Here is a 25,865-nt window from a genome sequence, read left to right as displayed (position 1 = left end):
CATTTGCTCGGCTTTGTGCCTCGTCCGTTCGTCTACCCACACTTCTCCTGAGAGCTGCTTTTTGACTTTGGAGAGGGTCACGTAGCACTCTGTGAAGTTTAGGCCCCAAAGCAGCAGCCCTCGGGGATGGAGGGAGGAGAAAAGGACAAATAAGGGTAAGGAATGTGGCAGAGGCGCCAGCCACAAAGCCCAGCCTTGTGTTGTCTAGATCTGGGGGTGCTGTTAGGCCACCGCAAGGCCAAGAGCCCCATCTCTGCAAAACTCTGTTTGCACACGTGGCCATGAGCCAGCAAATTCTGCCCTGTGACATTTCTGCTTCAAAGAACCAGGGGCAGAACAGAGTTTGTCAGTATTTCTTTCTCTGTCTGGAAAAACAACCCTCTGTGTGAAAAGCACGCTTCGTCTTGTTGTCTGTTGGGTCTTTATGCTTTCATGTTCCAGCCAGATTGACCACTCGGGGAGGAGACCAGATGTCCTTTCACACGTGGTCTTTGCTTTCTCCAGTCATGCTCAGACACAGGGTCAGTGACTCATAGCTGTCATCCTGACTACTCAGGAGGCTGAGATCTGAGGATCACAGTTCAAAGCCAGCCCAGGCAGGAAAGTCCATGAGACTCTTCTTTCCAGTTAGCCACCAAAAAGTTAGAATTGGATCTGTGGCTTAAATAGTAGAGCACCAGTCTTGAGAGGAAAAGCTAAAGGACAGTGCCCAGATCCTGAATTCAAGCCCCAGTACACACACACACGCACACACACAGACACACACAGCACAGCACACAAACACACATATGAAAATACATGCAAAATGTATGCATATCTATTCAATGGCTCACATACATGAGAGCCGTTGTTTGTACTTTCTGGGACCCAATTCTTTCAGAGCTTCCTAGGCATCAAGCTATGTGAGGAGTTTGACTTGAGAGCTTACCTTAACATTGCCAATAGTATTGTCATCCATCGGGCCGACAATGCTCACAGAGAAGAGAAAGCTAATCAGCCTTGATCTTCCAGGAAGAGTCAACAGAGAAACACAGTTTTGTGTGAATGTTGGCAGCTGAGAGAGTGTCATTGTGAGCGTTTTTATAAAGCAGTCTTTCATACAATACAGGATTGAAAGAAATGTCAAGTCGGCACCCCAGTGCACCACATTCCAGGTACTGCATAGTTAGTATCTCCCAAGCTGAATTTTTCAGCCCCAGACTCACGCCTACCTACCTCACCCATCAACATCCCCTCGCTCCCACCCGCTGGGCTAGCACTCAGCCAGTGGCTTCCACCCCTGCAAGTCCACAACAATACACGTTATCCTTGGAGTTCGTCCTTTTCTCATGCCCCAGCCCAGTCAATCGCCAATCCCTGTCAACGGCAGAAATATATGTGTTTAATCTGTTCCCCGTTCCTCTGTTCCAGTTAAGGCGGCCTCCATTTCTCACCCAGGAGACTAAACACTCTCCTACCTGGCCATATATATCAAGTTCTTCTTTTCCAGTTGACTCCAATGGGCCACCAGAGTGGTCATGTTTGCTGAGGAGGAATACAGGTAGAACCCCCCTAAATATCTGTAATGTAAAAGCTGGGTTCCTCAGCTCGAGGCATTGGGAGGTGGTGCAGAACTTTAGGAGCCAAGGCCTGATGGGAGGTGTTTAGGTTATTGGGATTTGCACTAACGTATTGTGAGCATATCTTTGTCCCCCTCCACTCTTTCCCCCATCCTCCCTCCCTCTTTTTTTTCAGTCATGGGGCATGAACTCAGGGTATAGGTACTGTCCCTGAGCTCTTTTTTGCTCAAGGCTAATGCTCTACCACTTTGAGCCACAGGGCCACTTTCAATGTTCTGGTGGTTAATTGAAGGTAAGAGTCTCGCGGACTTCTCTGCCCCAGCCAGCTTCCAATTGAGATCCTCAGATCTCAGCCTCCTGAGTAAGTAGGATTACAAGTGTGAGCCACCTGCTCCATGTCCTCCCTCCTTTAAATGGTTGAGTTTCCTCATTTTTGGAGGAAGTTCAAAACTCTTAAAATTGTGTAAGACGGAAACAGGTAAGTCAGTCTTTCAAGATTTTTAGACATGCCTCAAAGACATTGGAGGAATAGCAATATGGAATAGGTGCACAGACAGACAGACAACAGAACAAACCGGAAGACTCTCAGAGTATATTTAGGGATTCATGAAAACAAAGTGGTCAAAGTGGTAGCACCTTTTGGGGAGAATGCTACTGATGGCAGGGGAGACTGTATTGAGTGAGTTGGCTTCCATTTGCATTTCCTACCCAACCACAGGTACAATTGAACTACACTTTAAACGTGAACTAAACTTCAAGCTGGAAGGAAATGGCATCTTTCTTAATGCATTCCCAAGACAGGACCCATAAAGAGAAACAAAGGAGTTTCTTACGGTAAAATTAAACATTTCTTGTTCATCGGTGACAACACGTGGGTGGGTGACACCAAATTGTCGTATCTCCCTGAATCATAGCGCCCCACCACATAGGCCTTTGTGGTTGTTGTTGTTTCTTCTTCTTCTTCTGGCCCCTTAATATATACTAAGCTTCTTTGCGTCCTGGGGACAATACAGGCATCTGTGATTCTAGGCCTTTCTCCTTCTGCTCACTTTTGTGAGATCCTATTTTGCTTCCTTCTCAGGCATTCTCTGTACCCCTTTTATTGTAATTATATAATCATTCAAATATCTTAGTGTAATATGAGTAGATTGTGAGCTCTAGGATATTGTAGTCCCTGTGCCTAGAACAGTGTTTCAGGCCCAGGAGATTCTCTTAAAATGGCAGTGGAACAAAAGCCAAGTGTTGCTGGCTCACACCTGTCATCCTAGCTATTCGGGAGACTGAGATCTGAAGATCATGGTTCAAAGACAGTCCATACAGGAAAATCCATCTCCAATTTATCTCCAAGAAACTCAGGAAAAAAAAGCCAGAAGTGGAGCTGTGGTCCAAACCTTGAACACAAAGAAGCTCAGGGACAGCAGCCAGGCCCTGAGTTCAAGCCCCAAGACTGGCCAAAAAATAAAAAAAACAGTTAGTAGAATGGATGGAGACAGGCAATTGAAAGAACACTTACTGATGCCACATGCCAGATGGATGCTACTGACCCACAGAAGCTTCCAGGTCTCCCTGTATTTCATAGACTACTTAGGGTAACAACCTGTGCTGCTCCTTCTCCGGTTACCTAGCGACTGAACAGCTCGGGGCTCATTTGCGTCCCACAGTTCCTTGCACTGCATTAAACGGTCTGAATATTTGTTGATTAAACATTTACACTCCCTCCTTTTCCCCTTCAACCAGGCTTCCACATTTAGATGATCATGTCATTCCTGCTTAATGACCTGTCTTCAGAATGCCCTGACAGTGACTGCCAGCCCTCATTTCATTACTTGTTCTGTTGACAACCCTCACTCTCTGTTGACTCTTCATTTGGTCTGAGTATTCAGTTGTTCAACCCACTGAAATCCCAGTGGGCACCACCAATGGGCTGGGCCCCAGAACAATCCAGCAGCCTCCTTGCAAGTGCCTCAAAGAAATCCTTGAAACAGACCAGGTCCACTCAGGAACCCTGACAGTCTAGGCAGGCACCCAGTGGTTCATACCAGGACCCTATGGTCGTAGCTATGCGGGAGGCTGAAATCTGAAGAGGAGGAGGAGGAGGGGAGGGAGAGGAGGAGGAGGTGGGGGAGGAGGAAGAGGAAGGAAGAAAGGAGTAGAAAGCTCTTGATGCTTGCTGAAGAACAGCTTACAAAGGACCATTTGGAAGTAATTTTAGTGACACATTTTGAGTTTGATTCAGTCCAGTTGTGCACCACATCCAAGCAGGAGTTTATATTAGTGAACATTAATCATTTCAGCTCATTCATTATATTACGTACTGAGAAGAACCCAGTTTCCTAATCGCTCTGTTTTGTGCCCACTGGCCACAGAAGAACCTTGTGGCTTAGAGAGCCGTGGGGAGGGAGAAGGTGAGAAAGAGTCACCTAGCATGGTTCTTAGCTGCTCCCAGACAAAAACCTCCTTAAAATGATCGTGTCTCAGAATAAAAGAGATTTTTCCTCAGGCAATCAAAGCTCAAGTGGAAATCATTTGTCCATGATGACATAATCTATTCCTTGCCTGCTCAAAGACTCTGCCTTTCCCAGAGAATACTTCACAGTAGTTTCATATTTACAGGAGAGCTCTGAAAGTAGAGTCCCATCTATTCTATACTTAGACTTGCTCGTTATTAACAGCCAATATTGATAAGGCACATTTTGACATAATGAATGAGCCAATATTGATGTGTTTTCTGTTTTGTTTTGCATTGCTTTTTCGGCTGGTTGTGGGGCTTGAACTCAGGGCCTAGGCACTATCCTGAGCTCAAGTCTAGTGTTTTACCACATTCATCCACAACCCCACTCCCTCCCCCTTTTTTTTCCTGGCAGTCATTTGGAGATTAGAGTCTCACAGACTTTCTTGCCCCAGGCTGACTTTGAACCTCGATCCTCAGATCTCAGACTCCTGAGTAGCTAGGATTACAGCCCTGAGCCACCAGAGTCCAGCTTTGGTGTCTTATTATTATTAACTAAAACTGATCTTTTATCCATCTCTCTGTTGGTTTTGCCTCATGTCCTTCTGCAGTACACTTAATTCTCATAGCTCGAGTCCCTTTTAGCTATGGATACTTTCTCAGATCTCTCTGGGTTTCACTTACCTTGAATAGTGGTGAGAAGTGCTGCTCAGGTATTTTGTAACATGGCCCATCATTGAGGACGTGGATTGATCTTGTAGGTTGCCATTTGGAAAGAGAAGGAGCACCACAGAGATAAGACGGCATGCGTTTAACAGCCTATCAGGACCATCTATCCACATGACATCGCTGTGAATGTTTACACCTTAATCGCCTAGCTGAGATCGTAGTTTGTCGGATTTTTTCCTCGCTAGGAAAGTCATTCTTTTGATCTCTCTTTCTAGATTGTTCTCTCTGAGAGGATGACTCTCAGTCTTACAGTCTGCCTTAAGGATCAGGCATTGTCTGTGCAGATTATCTTGACTATTCCTCCTCCTCCTCCTCCTCCTCCTCCTCCTCCCCCTCCTCCTCCTTTACCTCCTCCTCCAGGCTGCTGGTATGGATTTCTCCATCCAGTCGCAGAACCGGCCATTTCTCTTAAGGAGACTGCCTCAGGGAGCTTTCCTGTGATCGTTGAAGCACGTTTTCATTCTTTCCATACCACCATGGTGTAGCCTTGAACTTCACTGTATAGATATAGAAACTGAGACACACGGGGAAATGATTGACGCGCAGTTTTGAAACCGTGAAGCTGTGATGAAGTCCAGATCTAGCTGACTGCACCGCTGCGCCTCCCTTCTTGTGACCCGATTAGCCTTGGGAGGGATGTTCCTGGGGGACCCCACCTTGGGGTGAGGAAGGGGCCAAAGCTGGCCCAGATGTCTTTGGGAAGACTCTCCTTGGGGTTCCAGCCTGCTTGCCCTGAACCTCCCTCACCCAGAGCCCAGAACGTTCCCCGGGTATGGGAATTGCTGTGTGCTGTCTTGGCGTGATCTAAGTTCCCAGAGCAGATTGAGCGCTCCGCCCCGGGAAAGGAGAACAGTGCGGGATTACCAAGAGAAGCAATGTCTTGACTGTCACAGCGTGTCAAAACAGGCCGCGCTGCTCTCCGGATGGGATTAAATGCAAATATTAAAATCTGTGCCAGGAGAGCATAAACCTCCATGAGAGTGATCCCACGTGGGTGTCACAGTTACTCTGCATTAACTCCATCTCCTCTTGGGGCTAGGAGCCGCTTAAAGCTAACGGTCCTCCATGTTTCAGATTCTCTTCGGCCTGGGACATGATCTAGCACGTTCCAGGCACTCTAGTGATGTATAGAGGTATAGAGGGTATTTCATAGAACTTCTTGAGGCCTAAACCAGCAACAACCTGCTCTTGACCTGCCTTCAGTATTAACCAATTTTCCTTTTTTTCTTTTTTAAATTGTTGTCCATGGGGCTTAAACTCAAGGCCTGGGCACTGTCCCTGAGCTTTTTTTCATTCAAAGCTACCAGTCTACCACTTTGAGTCACAGCACCACTTCCGGTTTTCTGGTGGTTCATTGGAGATACGAGTCTCACAGACTTTCCTGCCCAGGCTGGCTTTGAACCACAGTCTTCAGATCTCAGCCTCCTGAGTAGCTAGGATTATAGGCACGAACCACTGGTGTCTGGCCCAATTTTCCTTTTAAAAAGGGAACAGTAAGCTCAATGCTTGTAGCTCATATCCCTAATCCCAGCAAAGCCATCTAGAAGAATAGATTTTCCTTTTCTCCACCCATTAAAGGTTGCAAAAGCAGGATTGTGGTTACAATAAACAAAGTTGGTTTATTTGAAAGGGGGAAAATGCCAAAGGCAGTGGTGAAACTGTCCAAGAGAGGGGCCTAAACAGGAGTCCAGTGGTGTCTTCTGGGCGGGCAGTCACTACAGCACAAGGCTCCTCCCACTCCTCCTCCCCTGTGCTTTGTGCCGATGGGTGGCTTATACACACACCTTGTTAGTTGAGTGAGCTCCCAGGGCATTATGGGAAGAAGAATCATTTGAGTAGGAGCCCAGGGCACAATGGGAACAGAAATGCTACAATTGGGCACATGTTACCAGCCACACGTCATCTCCACCACTTTTACCCCTGTCTGCCCAACAGTTGCCCTTTCTCTTTCTCACTAGTTCCTTGGGAGGCTAAGATTGGGAGGATCAGGGCTCCAGAACAGCCCATGTTAAAAAAAGTCCATGAGACTTCACCTCCCTGGAGGGAAGTTGGACAGGATAGGATGTGCCTGCCATCCCCGCAAAGATGGGAAGACTGAAACAGGCGGATTGCTGTTCACGTGTGTGCCCAGGCAGGAAGGGAGACCCTGTTCTCACAAATAATCAGCAAAAGGCAGAGCTGCAGATTCTCAACCAGGCCACACAGACACAGCTCCACTCCAGGACACACAGACACTCTGCACTTTAGCCTGCCATCCTTTGACATGCCAACATACAAGTCACCCAGTTCCACTCACTTGACATTCTTTTTTTTTTTTTTTTTTGTCGGTCGTGGGGCTTGAACTCTGGGCCTCGGCGCTGTCCCTCAGCTCTTCAGCTCAAGGCGAGCGCTCTACCACTTGAGCTACAGCGCCACCTCCGGTTTTCTGGTGGTTTATTGGAGATAGGAGTCTCACGGTTTTTCCTACCCGGGCTGGCTTTGAACCGCGATCCTCAGATCTCAGCCTCCTGAGTAGCTAGGATTACAGGCGTGAGCCACCAGCGCCCGGCTTCACTTGACATTCTTAATTGTCAGACCCACTGGGACACTGTATGGGAGAAATTAACATCTAAAGATGAAGAAACTAGAGCGACATAGGAGTTTATTAGAGGAGGGGAGCCTACTGGGGAAAAATATATATCTGAAGAAACATCCAGACAAATTGATAACTCTTGCGATGGTGAGAGGCATGGATTGCTACTCTTGATGCTAAAAGCCTCATAGCAATTTGGCATTTACACATTCCCGTTTTGATAGACGAATAAATAATACATTTTCTTTAATCAGGTACAATAATTTTAAAATGTCAGCATGATGAAGCCATTCAGTGTTACACTAGCCACGTGCGCAAGCAGCCCCAGGAGAACATGGAAATAAATCATGTGCATTTCCATGGCTTCCGTCATGGAGAAAAAGGTCGGATGCTATTCAGCCTATTCTGCCATAGCAGCAGAAAGATACAAGTGTCAGTGTACAGAGAATTCCAGAACAAAATGGCGGCACTTCTTCAGTGATTGTGGTTGCATGGCCTTCCGGTATCGCAGACGGCCTTGTCTCCATGGCTGGCCAGCTGAGCTCTGACTTGACCTGCTCCTCATTCTCCCCCAGAGTCTGCCAGACTCCATCCTGGCCTAAGACGGCAGAATCACAGGGCCCTGCCCCGTTGTGAGGCTCTTCCTCTGACAGTCTTTCTCCTAGAGGACGAGGGTAACACATTCCAGGCAACAGTGAGATCCTTCGTGCACACTCGGTGTTAGGATAAATGTCAGGTCAATTAAATAGGTAGCTGGTAAAGAGAGCACCACACAATATTCAGGCAAGAAGAGAAGTTTATTTTACTGAACTGCCTGCCCGCCCGCCATTCATGGTGGAGACCACGCAGCCGAACAGGGACAGGCCGAGGTCTGACCTGGGTTTAAGTAGGGAAGGGTGGGGAAAAGGTAAGGCCAGGTGAGGGGGGTGTGGCCGCACTGGATGCAGCTGTGCCAGTTGCCTGGATAATGCTGGTACTGGGTGGAGACTTGGAGGAGAGGAGGTAGGAGTCTGCCCATCTTCTAGAAGCAGACCTTACACTCTGATGTCTGAGGAATGCTGTTTCCTAGGACTTGGCACACTAGCACAATTAACACAAAACTCTAATATTCTGACATTGTCATTTAAAAAAAAAAAAGGTCTGGGTGCTTTTATGAAAGCACAGCACATCCTTGGCACAGGCTGTTGCAGGACACACACACACACACACACACACACAGGAATCAGAGCAGGACAAAGCTGGGCAGCATTTGAAGATGCTGAGATGGGACGGCCGCTGAGCTAATGTCACGGAGGGGCGCTCTGTGACAGGTGGAGGCAGAGAAAGGCAGAGATGGAAGAAACCCCCGCTTCACTCCGCAGAGGGGACGAGACAAACCAGAAAAGCAAGGTCATCCTCCTCCTCCACATCTCCCTCTCTGTTTCCCACAGCATTTCCCTCTCTCACTCCTACCCTCTTCCTGTCTAGTCTTCCCTCCCTTCCCCTCCCCTTCTCGTCCCTTTCCTCTCCTCTTGTGGCCCTCACAATTCCCGAGGAGTTGGAACGGACTCAGTACACCAGTGGATTAGTGAATTTTCAAGCAGGTGTAAGCCATTTGATAACAAATATTTTGAAAGACAAAAATGATTAAATGGTTGCTCTTTTTTTTTTTCCAATCACAACTAGATGACACTGACTAGCAATGGGAAGATTACTGACAAACAACAGCCTCTCGGCTGTTCTCGTCCTGCTAGTACACTGAGAGTGGCTTTTACATTTCTAAAATATGTGTGGGAGAACAAAACAAGAAAAGACGGATATGTCATGATATATTGCATTTGAATAGCATTTAAAATGTAAAAGTTAAATGATGTGAAATTGAAATATGATTGTCTTGTAATACATTACTCCACATCTGTGAACTGTCTAAGACTGGTTTTATATCTAAACAACAGAGTAAGTAGTAACAATAGAGATATGAAAGCCACAAAAGCCAATTTTTTTTTTTTTTGTCGGTTGTAGAGCTTGAACTCTGGGCCTGGGCGCTGTCCCTCAGCTCTTCAGCTCAAGGCCAGTGCTCTACCACTTGAGCCACAGCGCCACTTCAAGTTTTCTGGTGGTTTATTGGAGATAAGAGTCTCAGCAACTTTCCTGCCTGGGCTGGCTTTGAACCATGATCCTCAGATCTCAGCCTCCTGAGTAGCTAGGATGACAGGCGTGAGCCACCGGCACCTGGCAAAAGCCAATTTTTTTAGTAGCAGATCCATTGCAGAGAAAATTTGCCAAGCCCTAATCTGAACTACAGTCCAAAGTGCTTAGCATAGTGGGAAAGATGGTGTGGGCCCCTTTTAATAAGGAGGGAGTGAGTAATGGCACAGAGATCAGAGACAGAGAGAGAGAGAAAGATTGATCATTGATAGTAAGGACAGATGTAGTTGGATGGGTAGGTAGGTAGATGTGATAGGATGGGTAGATAGGAAGGTAGGTAGATTAGATAGATAGATACATACATACATACGTAATAGATGGATACATACATACATAAATACTTGGGTGGGTGAATGGATTGATTGGTAGATATGTAAATATGTACTGTGTATAGGTCTGTGGCACAGATATGCCATTGTATGTGTACCTATTTATCTGTCTCTGGGAGAAAGCTATGTTGGATGTGTGCCTATTATCTTATATAGGTATAGGTATCAGGTCCAAGTGTTTATCACTAAGCACTTAGACTTCCTGAGTAAAGGTTTATCTATTGGAACATGACTAAAACCAATTCAGCCCACAGGAGAGTTGGGATGATGGTCCTTTTAGTGTAGAAAGCTGCCATTTTCCCGTGTTTGTCTTATTTTCTTATTGCAGGGTAATGCTCTGTACTTCAAATCTGCCAGAAATGTGACAGTGAACATTCTGAACGACCAGACAAAGGTGCTCACTCAGCTGATAACAGGTAAGAAAAGAAATACCTAGTCTATGCTGTGCACCCAGAAAATGTAGACTTGCAGTGAACTTTGAAGTCTGCTGGGCTGGGCATGGTGCTGCACACCTGTAATCTCAGATACTGGGGAGGGGATTCAGCTTGAAGCCAGCCTGGGAAGCCCCCACTGCAACAAACAAGCCAGTGACTCCCATCTCTAACCCACCCACACAGGAGGCAGGGTGCAGATCAAACTAAGCTCAATGCTCTTGAGTACCAGCCTTAGTACTGCCACCGGAGAAGGAGAAAACAGGAGGAGGAGGAGGAGGAGAAAGAGAAAGGGGAGGAGCCAGCAACCCCAGTTTGTTAACTCCACTGAGAAAGAAAGAAGAGGACCTAGTCCAGGATTGTCCTAAAAGGCATCCTCCCTTCCACCCCCAAAGGTAGCATAGCAAATCTAACAATGCTTAAACCAGGACAGTTTTCCCTGGGTCACCCCCACACCTCCAGGACAGGCAGCTGCAACTCCCCCTCTCTGGTGCTGGAGGAGCCCCCCCCCTCTGGCTGTGTTGGATGGATGGCACCCACAAACCCACATGCCATACTTGAGGGCTTTGTGAAAGAGATCTTTTATTTTAAGTGCTAGCTGGAAACACCACATACTGCCTGTGCCGTGCGTGCCCACGCTGACGCTCGCTCGCTCTGCTGCTAGGCGCAGACCCGACCCCTCCCCCGAAAGGGTTGTGTAGTTCTGTTTCTGTTTGTGTTTTGTCTTCATGGCAGCGATCTTGGCCCCCACTTCCATGGAAAGCCAGCTCCCCACCCCTACCTCCCCCCCATCTGAAGCTGGACATTCCTAACATTTAAACAAGAACTGTTTGTTGTTTGTTGCTCCTCACCCTGCTCACCAGGAGCCTGGGGAGCCCTCTGCTCAATGCCCCCTCTGTGGGTTGCAAGCAGCTATAAACAGAGAGGCCTTTGGCATGGGGCGCGTGCATCTGAATGGCATTGTTAAGACTCCCAGACAAATGCGCCATTTGTTTGACTTCAGGGCTAGAGGAAGGGATCCAGATGGAAACTTTCTGAGAAGCCAGTCACTCCGACGTCCCGGAAGTCATGGCTGTCACTTGAATTTCTGGAGCCCCCTCCCGCCCTAATAAGCAACCAAAACAGGGTGGCAGGTGCCTCTCCGCGTGCAGACCCTTGTCTCTGCACACCTCAGGCATAGAGCCCGCCCCCTTCCCCCCCACCCCCTGCTGAGGCATTGGGAGACACAGGCAGCTCAGGGGAGGCAGGGCTCCAGTCCACAAGCACCATGCACCCACAGCGCAGGGCCGCTGCAGGGCCTGGCCAATGATTAAATGAGCAGCTCCAGGAAACAGTGATCTACATGGCCGGTGTGAAGTGAACCTTGACCCCAGCTCCCGATTCCGATTCCCTCGCTCAGAAGGAACTTAGCGAGCCTGTTGCTTACTTGCTATTTATTCTGCCTTGGGAGACTTACTTGGAAGATTTTCTGTTGATAAAATTGAAACTGTCCACATGACAATTCAACAAGAGCCCCCCCCCTCCTTCTTCCCTTCCTCTCTCCGTCTCCTTCCCTTCCTCTCTGTCTCCTTCCCTTCCTCTCTGCCTCCTTTTCTCATCTACCTCCTCCTCCTCTCCTGATCCCGGCTCCTTCTCTCCCTACTCTCCCACTTTCTCCCTGACTTCCTGTGTTCTTCCCCTATCTTCTTCCCCACTTTCTTCTTCCCTTTCTTCTAGGTTCCTACTACCCCTCCTCTTCCTGGTTCATCTCCTCCTTTCCTCTCTTTTGCCCATCCTCCCTAGTCCTCCATTTCCTGGTCCTGATCCTTCCTTCTCTTCTCTCTCTTCCCTCACCCTCCAGAACCTTTTCCCCTATTGTAAGGTTTTGGGCGAGAAAAGGACCACCCAGAGAGAAATAAAAAGATTGACAGGAAAGTTTATTGGGGACTACACTCCTGGGTGAACTCCCTGGTCAGGATCAGAGAGGTCATGCCAATTTGGTTTTTAGCAGGGCTTTTATGGGTGGGATAAAAGCAGAACTCGTAGTGAGCGGGGACTTGTAGCCCGCAGCTTGTTTGGCCCGTTTGAACAGTTTTAGGCCAGTGCACGGAAGAATGGTTGACTCAGATGGTGTTTTTGGTGTTCTGTCCAGGAGTCTGTCCTTCTGTCTCCCCTTCCCAAGTTAGACCCCGGCAAGACTGAAAGTCACCCAGGTGAAGCACGTGACAGAGCTCACACAACCCTGAGTTGGGCCAAAGCCGCTAGCTCACAGAAGCACAGCAAGATGATGTCTGAGGGGAAGATCTCTGTGTTCAAAAGCTAATTCTAGAATTATAAACAGACGCTCCCAGCCGAAGTTCTCCTCCAGGGTTAGCATTCTGTGCAGATACTCACACCTCGGGAGGCCCCAGAGAAGCCCTAAGGTCTCATTCCTGCTTCACAGGGCACCAGGCTTGCTGGAAAAAACACAGCCCTGATATCCTCTAATCCTCTAAGCAGTGAGATGTACTTGGGCCATCCTGAAGGTTCCAGAACTCTTTCAATGTACCTGAAAACACACACACACACGCACACACACGCGCGCGCACATGCGCACGCTTATTAGGAAATCTAGTGTTGGAAGTTGAGCTCATCTCTTGGCATGTGACAATGCTTTCATTGTCCCAAGTTAGGCCACGCATGCGTGGGCTACCCACAGTCCTGCTGATCTCGTATCTCTGACCACCCACCACAGAGGAGGGAGGCTACTTCAACCCCCTGAGATCCACTCTGATGACCTTGGCCGGGTTCCTGGAGGCAGAGTCTACACGTTACTGTTCTTCTGTCCTAGTCCTGCTTTGTGAGTGGATCGTCCACAGTGGGCAGACTCTGCCTGGCCTGTGCCCATCCCGCAGTCATTCATTCATTTCATTCCTCCTCGGCCTATCAGTGCCCTCTCCTCCCCAGTGCCTTTCTACCCCAAAAGGTATTAACGAGACAGACAGATTGTACCTAAGGTTTTAATGCTGTCTCCACCCTCACAGAAATACCTCATAGGAATCCCTCACCACACATCTGTGTGTGTGTGTGTGTGTGTGTGTGTGTGTGTGAGAGAGAGAGAGAGAGAGAGAGAGAGAGAGAATATACTGGGATCTAAACAATATCCCTGAGCTTTTTCTGTCAAGGTTGGCACTCTACCACTTGAGCCACAGCTCCACTTCTGGCTTCTTTTGGAAGTTTGGAAGTTAAGTAAAGATAAGAGTCTCACAGACTTCCCTTCCCGGGGCTGGCTTTGAACCTCCATTCTCAGATCTCAGGCTCCTGAGTAGCTAGGTTTACCGGTGTGAGCCACTGGTGTGCTTTCCCTCTAGTCCCTGGGTCTGGTTTTCAATTTTCCCTCCTCCTCCATTACCTCCCATTGTTCCAGCCCTGTCGGCTCCAGCCCTCTCCACTCCGTAGACAAACAACCGTCCCTCCTCCTCGACAGGACAGTTTCGAGAGCTGGATCCTGACTTAGACCAGCCACAGCTGATGGAGAGAGCCTCGATCCTGGCCAGTGCTCCTTCTCCTCCCTTGCAGCACACAGGCAGCTGGACAAGGTCCCCTCTAGCACCCACGCGGCTTGCACATTCTGTACAACCCTCTTTCATGAAGGAGCCTCTCCAGTGTCCACTTTTGGTGTCACCGTGCCCAGTGTGGATGTACTGTCAAGAGACGAGGCCTGCCAAATTGATGTGATTATGTGATTGAGCAACGTGCAGCCCAGAGGCACTCACCATCAATCATTCCCCACGCGTCCCATCCACCGCAGTCAAAAATGGTGATGGGATGTGAAAACAAGCCATGAGCCGAACCATGAGAGCAAGCAAGCACGCCTTTCCCGCACCCCCTCCCCCACACACTCCCCCCCGCCTCTCCCATGCTTCCCCCTGCCTCCAGATAGCTTTCCATCAATTCATCTGCTCCTTTCAGCCTTGCGATCAGGTGCACTGAGGAGCTGGTGTTCCTTCCGTGTTATAGATACAAAAACGGAGATCAGAAATGATTCGCCCAAAGCCACATTCCCAGAAAGTAAGAGTGAGTTGAGGCTTGGCCCTCATCTCCAGGTCTCATAACCTTGGCCAAGGAGACAACCACAGCAGTCCAGGCAGGGCTCCGGCTGGCTCTGTCAGCCAGGCCTGCACATTGTCTTGTCTAACTATAAATAATTTCACAGAACACCACCAGACAGGGTCACTCTATCATCCTGATGGACACATGCCCATACATGTATACACACACACACACACACACACACACACACACACACACAGCTCTGATTATGTCTGATCGCAGACAAAACCATAAATACTTTCCAGGCCTTCAAAAACACCCGTTTTCCCCATCCTAGCTGATGTTAGTGACTTCTCTTCACACGACCTTCGAAGTCTTGTCCTGCCCTCTGCCTACTTCGAGGGAAGTGTTAAGATCCTCAATCACCAACTCTCACTTCCTGAAAACTCTTCATCTTAGTCTTGCTTCTCAGTCTGCTACAGATCCCTAAGTTCCAGTGGAGAAGTGCGGGACCTGGAAGCCTGTGCTCCTCCCGCCCCGCTCTAGAGACCCGCCTTCGAGAACCGTCGCTGTGGGCACCCAGTGCAGCTCTACATTGCCTTTTCTTGTTAATATTGAGTGAATCTCTCGTAACTTCCGTTAGTTAGTTGCCATCAGTTGCAGCCATTGCTACCGGATGTGAATCAGGCTACTCTGAAAAAGACTCAGCTGGGCATCCGAGGGGACCTGTGTATCGAGGGTACAAACAGACAGATCTCAGTTCCGTTTTGTGGGGTCTTTAAAGGTGGTAAACTCCCTGGATGTTTGACCAAAAGTCTACATCTTTTGACACAAACTTAGCAGCTGATAGATCTCATTCCAGCATCAGTTTGGAAGGAGGACAGGCTAGTCTTCACAATTATAGCTCAAAGGTATTTGCTTACAAGTCATTGATGCCAGGCACCTGCGGCTCACACCTGTAATCCTAAATACTCAGGAGGCCGAGAGATCTGAGGAGCGAGGTTCAAAACAGCCCAGGCACAAAGGTCCTCCTTGAGATTCTTACCTCCAGTTAACCACTCAAAAACTGGAAGTAGAGCTGTGGCTCAAAGTGATAGAGCACTAGCCTTGAGCAAAAGAGCTCAGGGACAGCGCCCAGTGGCTGAGTCCAAGCCCTACAACTGATCAATACAAAAAAGGGATTGACAAGATAGGACCCAAGTCGAGAGACTGATTTTCACAGTTGGCTTCTGAAACCAGTCCAGTTGACAGCAGAGTCCAGCACAGTCCTATCAGATGAACTCATTCTATGAAAAGCTTTTCTGTTGTCAAATACAAGGAGACTCATGCATTCCTCCGCTCTTCCTTTCTCTCTTCCTTTTTAGGTCCGAAGTCTGTAGAAGCTTATGGCAAGAAGTTTGAAGTCAAAACCGTGTCTGGAAAATTGCTCTTCTCTGCAGATGACAATGAAGTAGTTGTAGGGGCCGAGCGATTAAGAGTCTTAGGTAAGACGTGCAGTCGTTGCACTGTTTTGATGCTACAAAGTATATTTTAAAGGAAAACGTAATGGGGCTGGACATGGCAAGAGAGTGTCCCGATGTGTTGACGGTCCAGTCCCTCGCTACGGTGTCTGGAGATCTCTGTGAAATACTTGGGTCGTGATGTCCTAAGGTAAAGCTACTCGGTGAGATTCAGAGAAGCTACATTTTTAGAGGTCCATTTTTAGAGTCTGTCTCAGAAAGCTGGTGTCTGCCGGTGGACTCCTGTCACAAAGTCCTGCAGCCCCACGAATGAATACACTTAACACCGTTAGAAAACTGAGCCAGGAGAGCCGGAGAGGAAAGAAAGAGCAGAGAAACAGTATCAACAAACCAGATCAACACCAACAGAGAGTTGAAGTGGGACGCCATGTTGACTGGAGGAGAGTCAGTTGGAGACGTGGAGACGGGAAACACGTGATAGGGCCTTAGTCACCTGAGCCGGTCTCCGCCTCAACTGTGTCAGGGGCAGGGGGCGGGGTCACACGAAACTCAAGGGTTCTTGACCCAAGACTGGCAGGTCCAAGTCCTGGCCCTCGCCTGTAGAAATTCAGGCATGCCCATCACCTGGGAGGTGGGACTTCCCCCACCATGAAGCAAGACGGCACCAGTTAAACCCAATTTTCTATCCACCATGGGGCCAAGATGGCACCAGTTCGACCCAGCACTCACACCTCAGTGAGATGTAGAGTCCTTGTGCTGAGGTGATTGTCTTTAAAAGAGAATGAATAGACTGGTGCACACGTCCCTCTCCCATTCCTTTCCTTTCCTCCCTCCTCCCCTCCTCTCTTCCTCCCCTCCTCTCTCCTCTCCCCTTTCCCTGAGCATTCTCATTGCATTGGCAATTCAAGAATTGTCTGAGAAGACAATGAGAATTTTGCAAACATTGACCATTGATAAGATTTGGCTGGACTTGAATGTTAAGTGGGTTGGTTTTCAGCAGTTGTCTAGTTTTTTCACTCAGTCTCCTGGCTTGCATCAAGCCTTGCCCGTTACTTGTAACTGTGCACCCCTAAAGGCTGTCCCGTCACCCTTTGGATGGTACCAGTCCGTGGCTGCTCCTCTTCTGTCCATCCTCATACTCAGGGCTCAGCTACCATTGTCTTCCAGGACTTTTTCCTACCTGTCAGATGAGAGTAACCTAGAGACTAAATAAACATTGTTTCCCAATGAATAATTGCAACGGCATTTTATACAGAGTCCTAATAAATGAAATTGATTAAAAAAAAAACAAGCAAAAAACCAGGGTTGCTCTGGAACGTGAGGATTTGTCAACAGAAGAGTCAGACATTGGCATCTCATCTGTGTAGTTGTACATCCCCCCTCCATCCTTTGGAGACCACTTAGAACTCATGTTTAAGATCCTTTCAGTGGATTATCTTTTTTAAGTCTGGGGACTACTTGGTATGGCTCATATACATTAAGTTTATACACTCCAAAAAGTGCCTTTCAGGCTTGGTACCATTGCCTCGCGTCTGTAATCCTAGCTACTCAGGAGGCTGAGATCTGAGGATCACAGTTCAAAGCCAGCCCAGGCAGAAAAGTCCCCATGAGACTCATATCTCCAACTAACTACTCAAAAGCCAGAAGTGGCACTGTGGTTCAAAGTGGTAGAGTGTCACTTTGAGCGAAAGAGCTCAGGGATAGCGCCCACACCCTGAGTTCAAGCCCCATAACCAACAAAAATTTTTCTTAAAAAGCCTTTTAGGATATACAGCATCTTCTCCAATGTATAGATGATAGATTTGAGCTGAGCTATGGAGTGGTAAGTGGTCAAAGACTCAATGAACAGCCAGGAACTTAGGCAGAGTGTCAACCTGACTTGTACAAAGAGATTCCAACACGAACCTCTATCCCTGTGTCGCTTGGCCAATTGCATTAGAGCTATTGGTAAACCATGGTGCTCGGGCTGGTCTCAAACTCCTGCCCCAACCTCCTGAGGTGTTAGGATTACAGGCATGCACTACCACACCCAGTTTACAGTCCCACTGAATCAGAGGATAGTGCGGAATATAATTTCCTTGCCCCAACCACTAAGGAATGTGGAAGAGGTCATTTCTAAAAGTACAAAAAGAGGGGAAAAAAGCATGCCTCATGAGAGGGGAGTGGTCCTGGGGCACGCGCGTGCGTGTGTGTGCGTGTGTGCGTGTGTGTGTGTGTGTGTGTGTGTGTGTGTGTGTGTGTTGAAGCAGCTGAGGCTGTAGCCCATACGCATCGTCCACCTACTGGAATCCGCTCTGGGGAAAGTTCCTTTGCTTTCTCACCCTTAGTTTTCTCATCTGAAAACTAGGACTGCTGAGAGGAGGCAGCCAAGAACAGTGCTTTAAATTGATGTTCTCTGTGTGCAAAGTTGCGTGTACCACGCTGGAAACATTAGCTCTTAGCCTGCGCTGCATGTCGATAAATGACCACTGCCACAACAGTGCTGGGAAGATCGCCCACCAGCCTCCTCCTCGCAGCGCACCCCGTGGTCTGTAGCAGTGGACTTCTGTCAGCTTAATTCTGCCATTCGGTGTGGGATGAGGACTTCAGACAGTTTCATGTTCAGCCTAGTGAGAAGCTTACGGGGTTCTGTCGCGGTTGAGTTGTCAAACTGTGCAGACTCATGGGAGGTTTGCAGGCAGGTGCGTATTTCAGCCCTGGGTCACAGTCCCGGCTCGACCTTTTAGGGTCCCAGAGACCCTGGTTCAAGTCCTCTTCTCTCTCCAAGCTTTAGTTCCCTCCTGTGGGAAGCAAAGAGGAAGAAACTGAAAGAAAGAATGAAAGACTACCATGTGTGTGTTTTTGTTACCTGAAAGTCAGGGCAGCATTGGCTTCTTGTTAGACGGTCCTGAAGTCTGTACTGGTCTAGAGCCGTCCCCCTCCCAGCTCCCAAGTGCCAGCTGCCAGGACTTTCCCCTCCACCCCGCAGGGAGACCTCTGCAGTCCTTCTGCACAAATGCACCAAATGCCCCTTCTCCCCCACACTCCTGCTTATCATCCTGGGCCTCGGTTCACCCTCCTCCTTCTGGGGCATCCATTCTCCTGTTTCCAACATCATGTTCTTGTTTCCAGACACCATGTCCATTCTCAACACACACACCCTCAGTGTCCTCTGATCTTAAGGCTGTGTGTTTAAGTTCAAGCCCCACAACTGACCAAAAAAAAAAAAAAAAACCTAGCAAGAAAAGAATCAGCATGAAAGCCGGGGCAGCTAAGAGACACGTTCACGGCCACATCACTTACAAACAAAGCGTAATTATAAAGTGTTATTCTAATTGTTAATTAGGTCTATTTATACTCTAGATTAGTTTTATTTTTTTAAAATATGTCCTCTAGATGTTACTGGATGCTAATTATCTGAGTTACATTATTATCAACTGAAAAACATTTTTAATTAAATCTAAAGCCATTTAAATTAGCATAAAATTTATAGAAATGTAAATGTGGTCTGATGCTTAACTTGCTTTCGAGGACTGCTCAGAGGAGACATGATGCCTTTTGAATTTGCTTTTGATGAAGCTCTTTATTGTAAGGCAATTGATTTTTTAAAAAGTTTTATTAGTGTCTGTTAATCGTACAGAGGGATTTTGTTGTGGTATTTCCATATATGCATATAATGTACTTTGGTCCAATTCAGCCCCTCTATTAGTCTCTTCCACTAACCTGTCTTACATCTTTTTAATGATTCAGTCGTACCGATTCCTCGTCATCCCCCACCCCCGCTGTTTGTTTGTTCATTTATTCATTATTATTAGGGCTTGCACTCCAGGCTCTGTCCTCTGCATTCCTCTTCACATCCTGCAGCCTGAACAGAGCGACTGAAAAACTACATCTTAGTAGTGGATATGCAGCCATTGGTTATGTGTCTGTCATATATAGTTCATTTGTATTTCTGTGAAAGATGAGAGAGGAGAGGAGCAATAGAGAGAGAGAATGTGAGGGGGGAGGAGAGACAGAAAAGAGAAGAAAGCTCAACTATTGGTATTGATGTCAGGGAGATACATAACTAAATGCTACTGCTCCTGCTCTCCTAGAGTTCTCTGAATTGTTGAGAAAGTGAGACGTATATTCAAATACCTGGATGCCCAAGAAGAAATTGGCTGCGTGCAAAAGACAAAATCCTCGAGGGCACCAGGTGCCAGGAGCCCACGTCTGTCATCTTATCTATGCAGGAAGCTGAAATCTGAGGATCGCTGTTCAAAGCTAGCCCAGACAGAAAAGTCCTTGAGACCCCTATTTCCAATAAACTACTCAGAAAAAGCCAGAAATAGCACTGTGGCTCAAGTAGTAGAGAGCTAGTCTTGAGCACAAAGAGACTACTGTCCAGGCCCTGAGTTCAAGCTCCAGGACCAGCCTTCCCCCCCCAAAAAAAAATAATCCAGTAGAGTGTTAGGACAAGAGAAAAAGTCTAGAAATCTTCCATTTTCAACTCATTTGAATTCGGTCTAAAGAACAGATTAAAAGAGAGAGCTGCAAGTGACAGAAACCCAACTCAAAGTGACAGCTGAGAAAGTTACCACCCCCTCACTGAAGAGCCCAGTGCAGCTGGCAGAATGCTATAGATCCGGCAGCTCACAGGATGAGGCCCAAACTTGGTCTCTGTTGAGCCATGCCTCTGCTCTGCTTTCCACTCTTGTCTTCTGTCATCAGGGCTGTTGGTACCAGAAAGCGCGCCCACTTCCTGCGAAGCCTCTGCCCGTCCCTCCGCAGCTCAGGGATGGAATGTGCTGGTGGTAGAGCTCCTGGTGGAGCCCGAGTGGCTTCCAAGGAAATAGACCATTATGCTACCGACAGGAGGGGGAACAGGCGCTGAGCAAAGACAACAGCAAGTATCTGTTACCGCAGTTTGAGGGGACTGTCGGAGGCTGTGACAGTGACCATAACACCAAAAATGGCTCATGTCACCTTAGCAGCTAGATCTTCCCTGACCCTGATAACAAACATATCACAAATGTTCTCATTATATCACACTTCATTCCGGCATTGGCCAAACCAGGGTAAAACCACTGCTTAGCTTCAAATAGAATCTTCTGGGAGCACAGCTGTCACCATTCGCTCAGGTATTCTCTCTAGGTGATTTTGTATTTCAGTGGTAGAAGTGAACAGTTGAGGCTGAGAGACTGTATCGCCCGCAGGGCCTAAAATACTTCCTGTCTTGCCATTTATAGGAAGAGTCTGGTGATTCTTGGTCTATAGGTTTATTCTGGTTTTTGCTCTTTGACTTGTTCTTGTATTATGCCCTGATATATATTTAGTTATCTTTGTATTCCCCTCCTCGTTGGAACGTAAGCTTCATAAGCAGGAAGTTTTGTTAGACAGAGTCCAGAATTGCACCTTGCCCTGAGCAAGTGTTCAGTAATATTTGTTGCGCATGAATAGATTAAAAAATTTTGAACACTGGAGTGTCTTACAAGCAATCTGATAGTATAATGAAAAGAGAGCAAGCAGATCTCACCTAACTTGTAAGAATGTAATTATCAATACGAATATAATATAATATAAATAATATAATAAGAATGTAACTAGTAATTTCATTGGGGATTTATAAAGGCTAACCCAGGAAGGCAAGGGAAGAGAGAACAAATGGGAAAAGGTCTTTTCATTACCAGTGGTGATCATAGAGGTGCAGATGCCTGATTCTTGGCCTCTCCGACAAAGAATTGAATGAACACAAAATAAAAGTCAAGTGTCAAAGCAAAGGAGTTAATAGCAAGAGATCAAGAACATCTTTAAGGAAAACAGTGGGCCATTGCTAAGTTCAAGAGCAAATATACGGTTAAAATTTTCTGTTTTCAGCGGGGTGCTGTTGGCTCACACCTGTTATCCTAGCTCCTCGGGAGGCTGAGATCTGAGGACTACAGTTTGAAGCCAGCCTAAGCAGGGAAGTCGGTGAGACTCTTATCACCAATGAACCACCAGAAAACTGGAAGTAGTCTGTGGTCCAAGTGGTAGAGCACCAGCCTTGAGCCAAAGAAGCTTAGGGACAGCACCCAAGCCCAGAGTTCAAGCCTCGGGACTGGGGGGAAAAAAATCAGATTTTTGGAGTTCAGGAAGTAAGGGAGGAATACTTGGTAATGGTAGCATGCTGATCTTGTGGGGAAAAGGAATCATGGCTTGGTAGATCCCTGGGAAGGGATCTGCACATGTGCACGGCTGCCACCCCATAGTTTTGAGTGTATGTAGGAGCGGCAATGTATCTTCGTGAAGCCTTAATAGAAGGTGGCTGCACAAAGATCAGGCTGAGGACCGAAGGGCTTCCCCAGCGCAGGCGCCTCCATTCAGTCAGAAGGGGCCCAGAGCCTTTCTATAGCCAGAGAAAAGTCCTGACACAAACGGACCGCTCCTGCACCCCAAGAAGAAGCGGCCATGGGAGGCACTGGGAAGGAGCGAGGACTGATGGGTATTTCAGGGCGTGAAGAAGGAAACTTCATTTTCAGCATCCTTTCCCTCTACCTAACTTGGCTCACTCAATCTGGAGGTTGAAATGAATGCGAATGGGCAGGTGCCCGGTACATGCAGAGAGGGTGAGGAGAGGAGCAAGCTACCGCTATCTCTGGCGCTACAGATCTCTGTCACACAGCCGCCATGTCATGGGCAGAAACGAAGTGGAGATTGGAGAGGGTGGTCCAGATGGGCACGTCCCAGGCCTCTGTGTTGGAGAAGCGGGAAGAGCCAGGCTGAAAGCTCACAAGAGCCGCCAGCTGGCCTGAGGGCCCAGGGAGTCACCCACACAGCTCCAACGATGGGGGAAGAGCGCTGCACATGCCAGCCTCACAGCCGCAGCTCGATTGCCCAGGCCACGGCCCCTGTTCCTGATGCTTTCTTGGAGTCAGGTGTTCTAGTGCCTGTCTTTGGCTTTTCCGGATGCTTCCACTGCTCCCACGCTTGAGGACGCGGCACAGTTTGGTTCCACCATGAGGCCAGTCATGTGACATGAGCTACATTTTTCACCCCAAGGTAGTATGGTGCAGATCCTCAGTAAACCGCTCCCCTTCGCCCACTCCCCTTTCACTCTGACTCCATCTTTTTTCTACTTTGTAAGCATCTCAGGAAGTGTGAGAGAGACTGAAATACAATGCTGAAGAGTAAAACCTGGCTTCCTTGTTAGGGCCAGGTGAGAAATGAGTCCTTCCAACCTTGGCCTCGACTCGTGGGAGCGGTGGATCTGGTCATCACATTGCATGCTCAAGGCGGGGAGGCCTGGAGTCCCTTCAGGGCCTCCTCTCTGTTATTAGCAGAGAGAATCTTCTGGGAATTCAGCGCTTAAAAAAAAAGAAAAAAAAGAACTGCTGGCTGTATAGCTCTTTTTTGGCACCTCATTCCAAAGTTGGTTTATTATTTACAGGGATACAGGAATAATATATTAGGTCATAAAAATACATTTCCCATAAATAATGCCCTAAGAAAGCCCAATATTTAAAAAAAAAGAAAGAAAGGTCTCAGATGAACAACCTCAACCTAATAAACCGGCGCTACTTAATGAGAAAAAGCACAGTTCTACCATAGAGAAATAATAATGTGGTTTCATTTGAGAGTATTGGGAGTATAGCTCCACGCTCATAACTCTTCCAAACAAATATTTAAAAGAGCCTTCCAGAAACCTAGGTGACTGCACACACGTGCGCGGGTACCCCTGGCCGGCGTCGTGAGCAACCCGTGGTCCTTTCTCCTCCAAGCACGAGTTCATGCCTGATGCAGGATGCAGAGCGCGTTTGCCGAATCCCACATCATTTTTCCTTTGGCAACAGGGAGATGTGATTTAATACGAGTGTGATGGGTCCGTGGTTCTGCGTAACACATCGCCCAGCTGTCCCAGCATTGCCTGAGCAATTCAGCCATCGCCTCCCTGCCCTCCCCGCCATGGTTCCAGGACAAAGGGAGGAGGAGAGGATGGGGAAGAGGAAGGGAGATATTCGACTGCCTTCTACTTTGCTTAGAGTTGATGAGATTGACTACTCAATGCTTTGATGAGAACTATTTATAGAATTTATGGAGGGAGGGTTTTTGTTTGTGAAACTGACAAGATTTCTCAAGTGATCCTCAGTGTGTTTGGGGGCATCTGATGACTTGTTGGTATGCGTGCATGTACATGATTTTTTGGCATGTGTTTTTGCTGTTCTTTTTATTGTTCCAACTTCTCACCAGTTAGGCCTTTTGAGTTTATTCAAATGAAGAGCTCTACTTCCGCCAGAGCTTTTCCATGGGTCTGGCCATAGTGTCCCCACCATGAGCTGTATTGACGGTTGGGGAAGTTTCTTATGCCATCATAAGCCAGCTGAGTAGGACTTCCTTCCATTCCAGCAGAAGCCAGGGGAAGTGTTGGCTTTGTTCAGTGATACCATGAAGGTAACAGGATGACAAGAAGAAGACACTCAGTGCATAGAAGAGAGAAGTAGCTGCATTCTCCTTCATTGGACGGACTATAATTTCATGTTTCTCTGATTGAGAGAAAAAGTAGGGAAAACATCCTCTTAAGCTTTTCCTTACAATTTTCATCCTCATGTTATACCAGCCCCCTCATCATCCCACCTTTCTTTGTGCTCAGCCTAGGAATAGGGGGAAGGTGGCAGATGTGACTCCAAATAAATGAGAGAGAGGAAGCTGGGCACCATTGGCTCACACCTGTAATCCCAGCAAGGCCAAGATCCAAGGATCAAAGTTTGAAGCCAGTCAAACAGACAGACAAATCCAAGAGACTTTATCCTGAGTTAACTAAAAACAATGACAAAAAGGCAGAAGTGGAGCTGTGTCTCAAGTGATGGAGTGCTTGCCTGGAGGCAGAGAGCTAAGGAACAGCACCCAGGCTTTCAGTTCAAGCCCTAGTACAGGAAGAAAAGAGAAGAAAGAGAATGAGAATACCCAGACCCCTTGAGAGAGCACAGAACAGAAGCAGGTATTTACATACTTCAGTTTCCCCTTTAGGAAAGTAGTATAGGATGGCAGGACAGTTACATGGGTGTGGACTCTAGACACATTCTGAATTCTAGACACAGAACTCACATACTCTAAACCAGCCTGAATTCTACGTCTGAGTCCTAATTTTACAACCTTGGATAAATTTATGAATCTCTGCAATGGAGATAATAAAAACACTTATTAGAGTTGTATATATAAAGTATTTGACACAGGGCCCCAAACGCACAATTAGTACTCAGAATATTGAATTCTGTTTGTGTGTGTCTGTGTGGTTCTTTGTCCAAATTCCTATGGAGCACTGTTTCAACCACTGTCACCCAAACTCAGATTCAGTCGCAAAGCTGGAAGGGCACGCAACAAAAACTCTTCTTCAAGAGTTGACTGTTGAGGAGGGGAGGCTAAGCACATACCCGGTGAAATTGTAAATAGTGGTAGAAACATTTTTGCTTTTGTTTTTAAATCATCAATGGAAAGATAAGATAGAACTTGGCCACAGTCTGTGCTGAGAGGATCAGGCCATGAGAGTGGGGGTGGTGGGGTTAGGGGCTGAGTGGCAGGGGATGCACTGCCAGCAGGGCTGTGTGTGACAGAGAAGGTGCCAGGAGTCACCCATTGTGCACACACTTGGATTTCTCTTTGGGGAAGAGATTGTCACTAACATACTGCAAAGAGGAGTGGCTTGCTTCCCCAAAAATCAGATGTAAGGAGATGGCACAGAGAACTTCGGAGCCTGCCTCTCAGTACTTCCCTCATGGCAAAGAAAGGAATGACATAAACAGGAACTTCTCATCATTATTGACAGCTACGGTAGACCAGTTGTCCATTCCAAAGAGATTTGGCTCTTTTTAGTAGGTGTGTATTGGTTGTCCCCTGGGCCAACTGCCATGCTGACCAGAACACAACCTGCCTGGAATCAATGGCCCACATGGAAGGGCAGATGCTTGAAACATCTGAGCAGCCATGTGTGTTACCATGGAAGCAAACTACAAGGTGGTTTGTTTTTCTTTTTTGTGTGTGTGAAAATACCATACAGAGGGTACAGAGTACATTTCTTGTCAAGCATTGTTGCCTCCTCCTTTGTTTCCCCTTCTTATCACTTCCCATCTCCCCCGCACATGTCCCACCCCCAGCCAAAGTTGTAAAGTTGTTTTTCGACATAATGACTTATACATCTCATTGTTGA

General features: G+C 47.5%; 1 protein-coding gene across 1 annotated transcript in view; it reads left to right on the top strand.

Annotated features, from left to right (window-relative positions):
• The window catches only part of Sgcd (sarcoglycan, delta (35kDa dystrophin-associated glycoprotein)), a 240,823-nt gene that overhangs the window by 134,762 nt on the left and 80,196 nt on the right, over positions 1-25,865 (top strand). Inside the window, exons 4-5 of the mRNA XM_013030923.1 lie at positions 10,154-10,241; positions 15,632-15,751. Of these exons, the coding sequence (XP_012886377.1) occupies positions 10,154-10,241; positions 15,632-15,751 (208 nt within the window). The remainder of the gene's footprint in view (positions 1-10,153; positions 10,242-15,631; positions 15,752-25,865) is intronic.

This window comes from Dipodomys ordii, unplaced genomic scaffold (genome assembly GCF_000151885.1).
Source record: "Dipodomys ordii isolate 6190 unplaced genomic scaffold, Dord_2.0 Scaffold135, whole genome shotgun sequence".
Classification (NCBI taxonomy): domain Eukaryota; kingdom Metazoa; phylum Chordata; class Mammalia; order Rodentia; family Heteromyidae; genus Dipodomys; species Dipodomys ordii.
The sequence above is the reverse complement of the archived record's forward strand: the minus strand, read 5'-3'. Positions and strand labels throughout refer to the sequence as shown.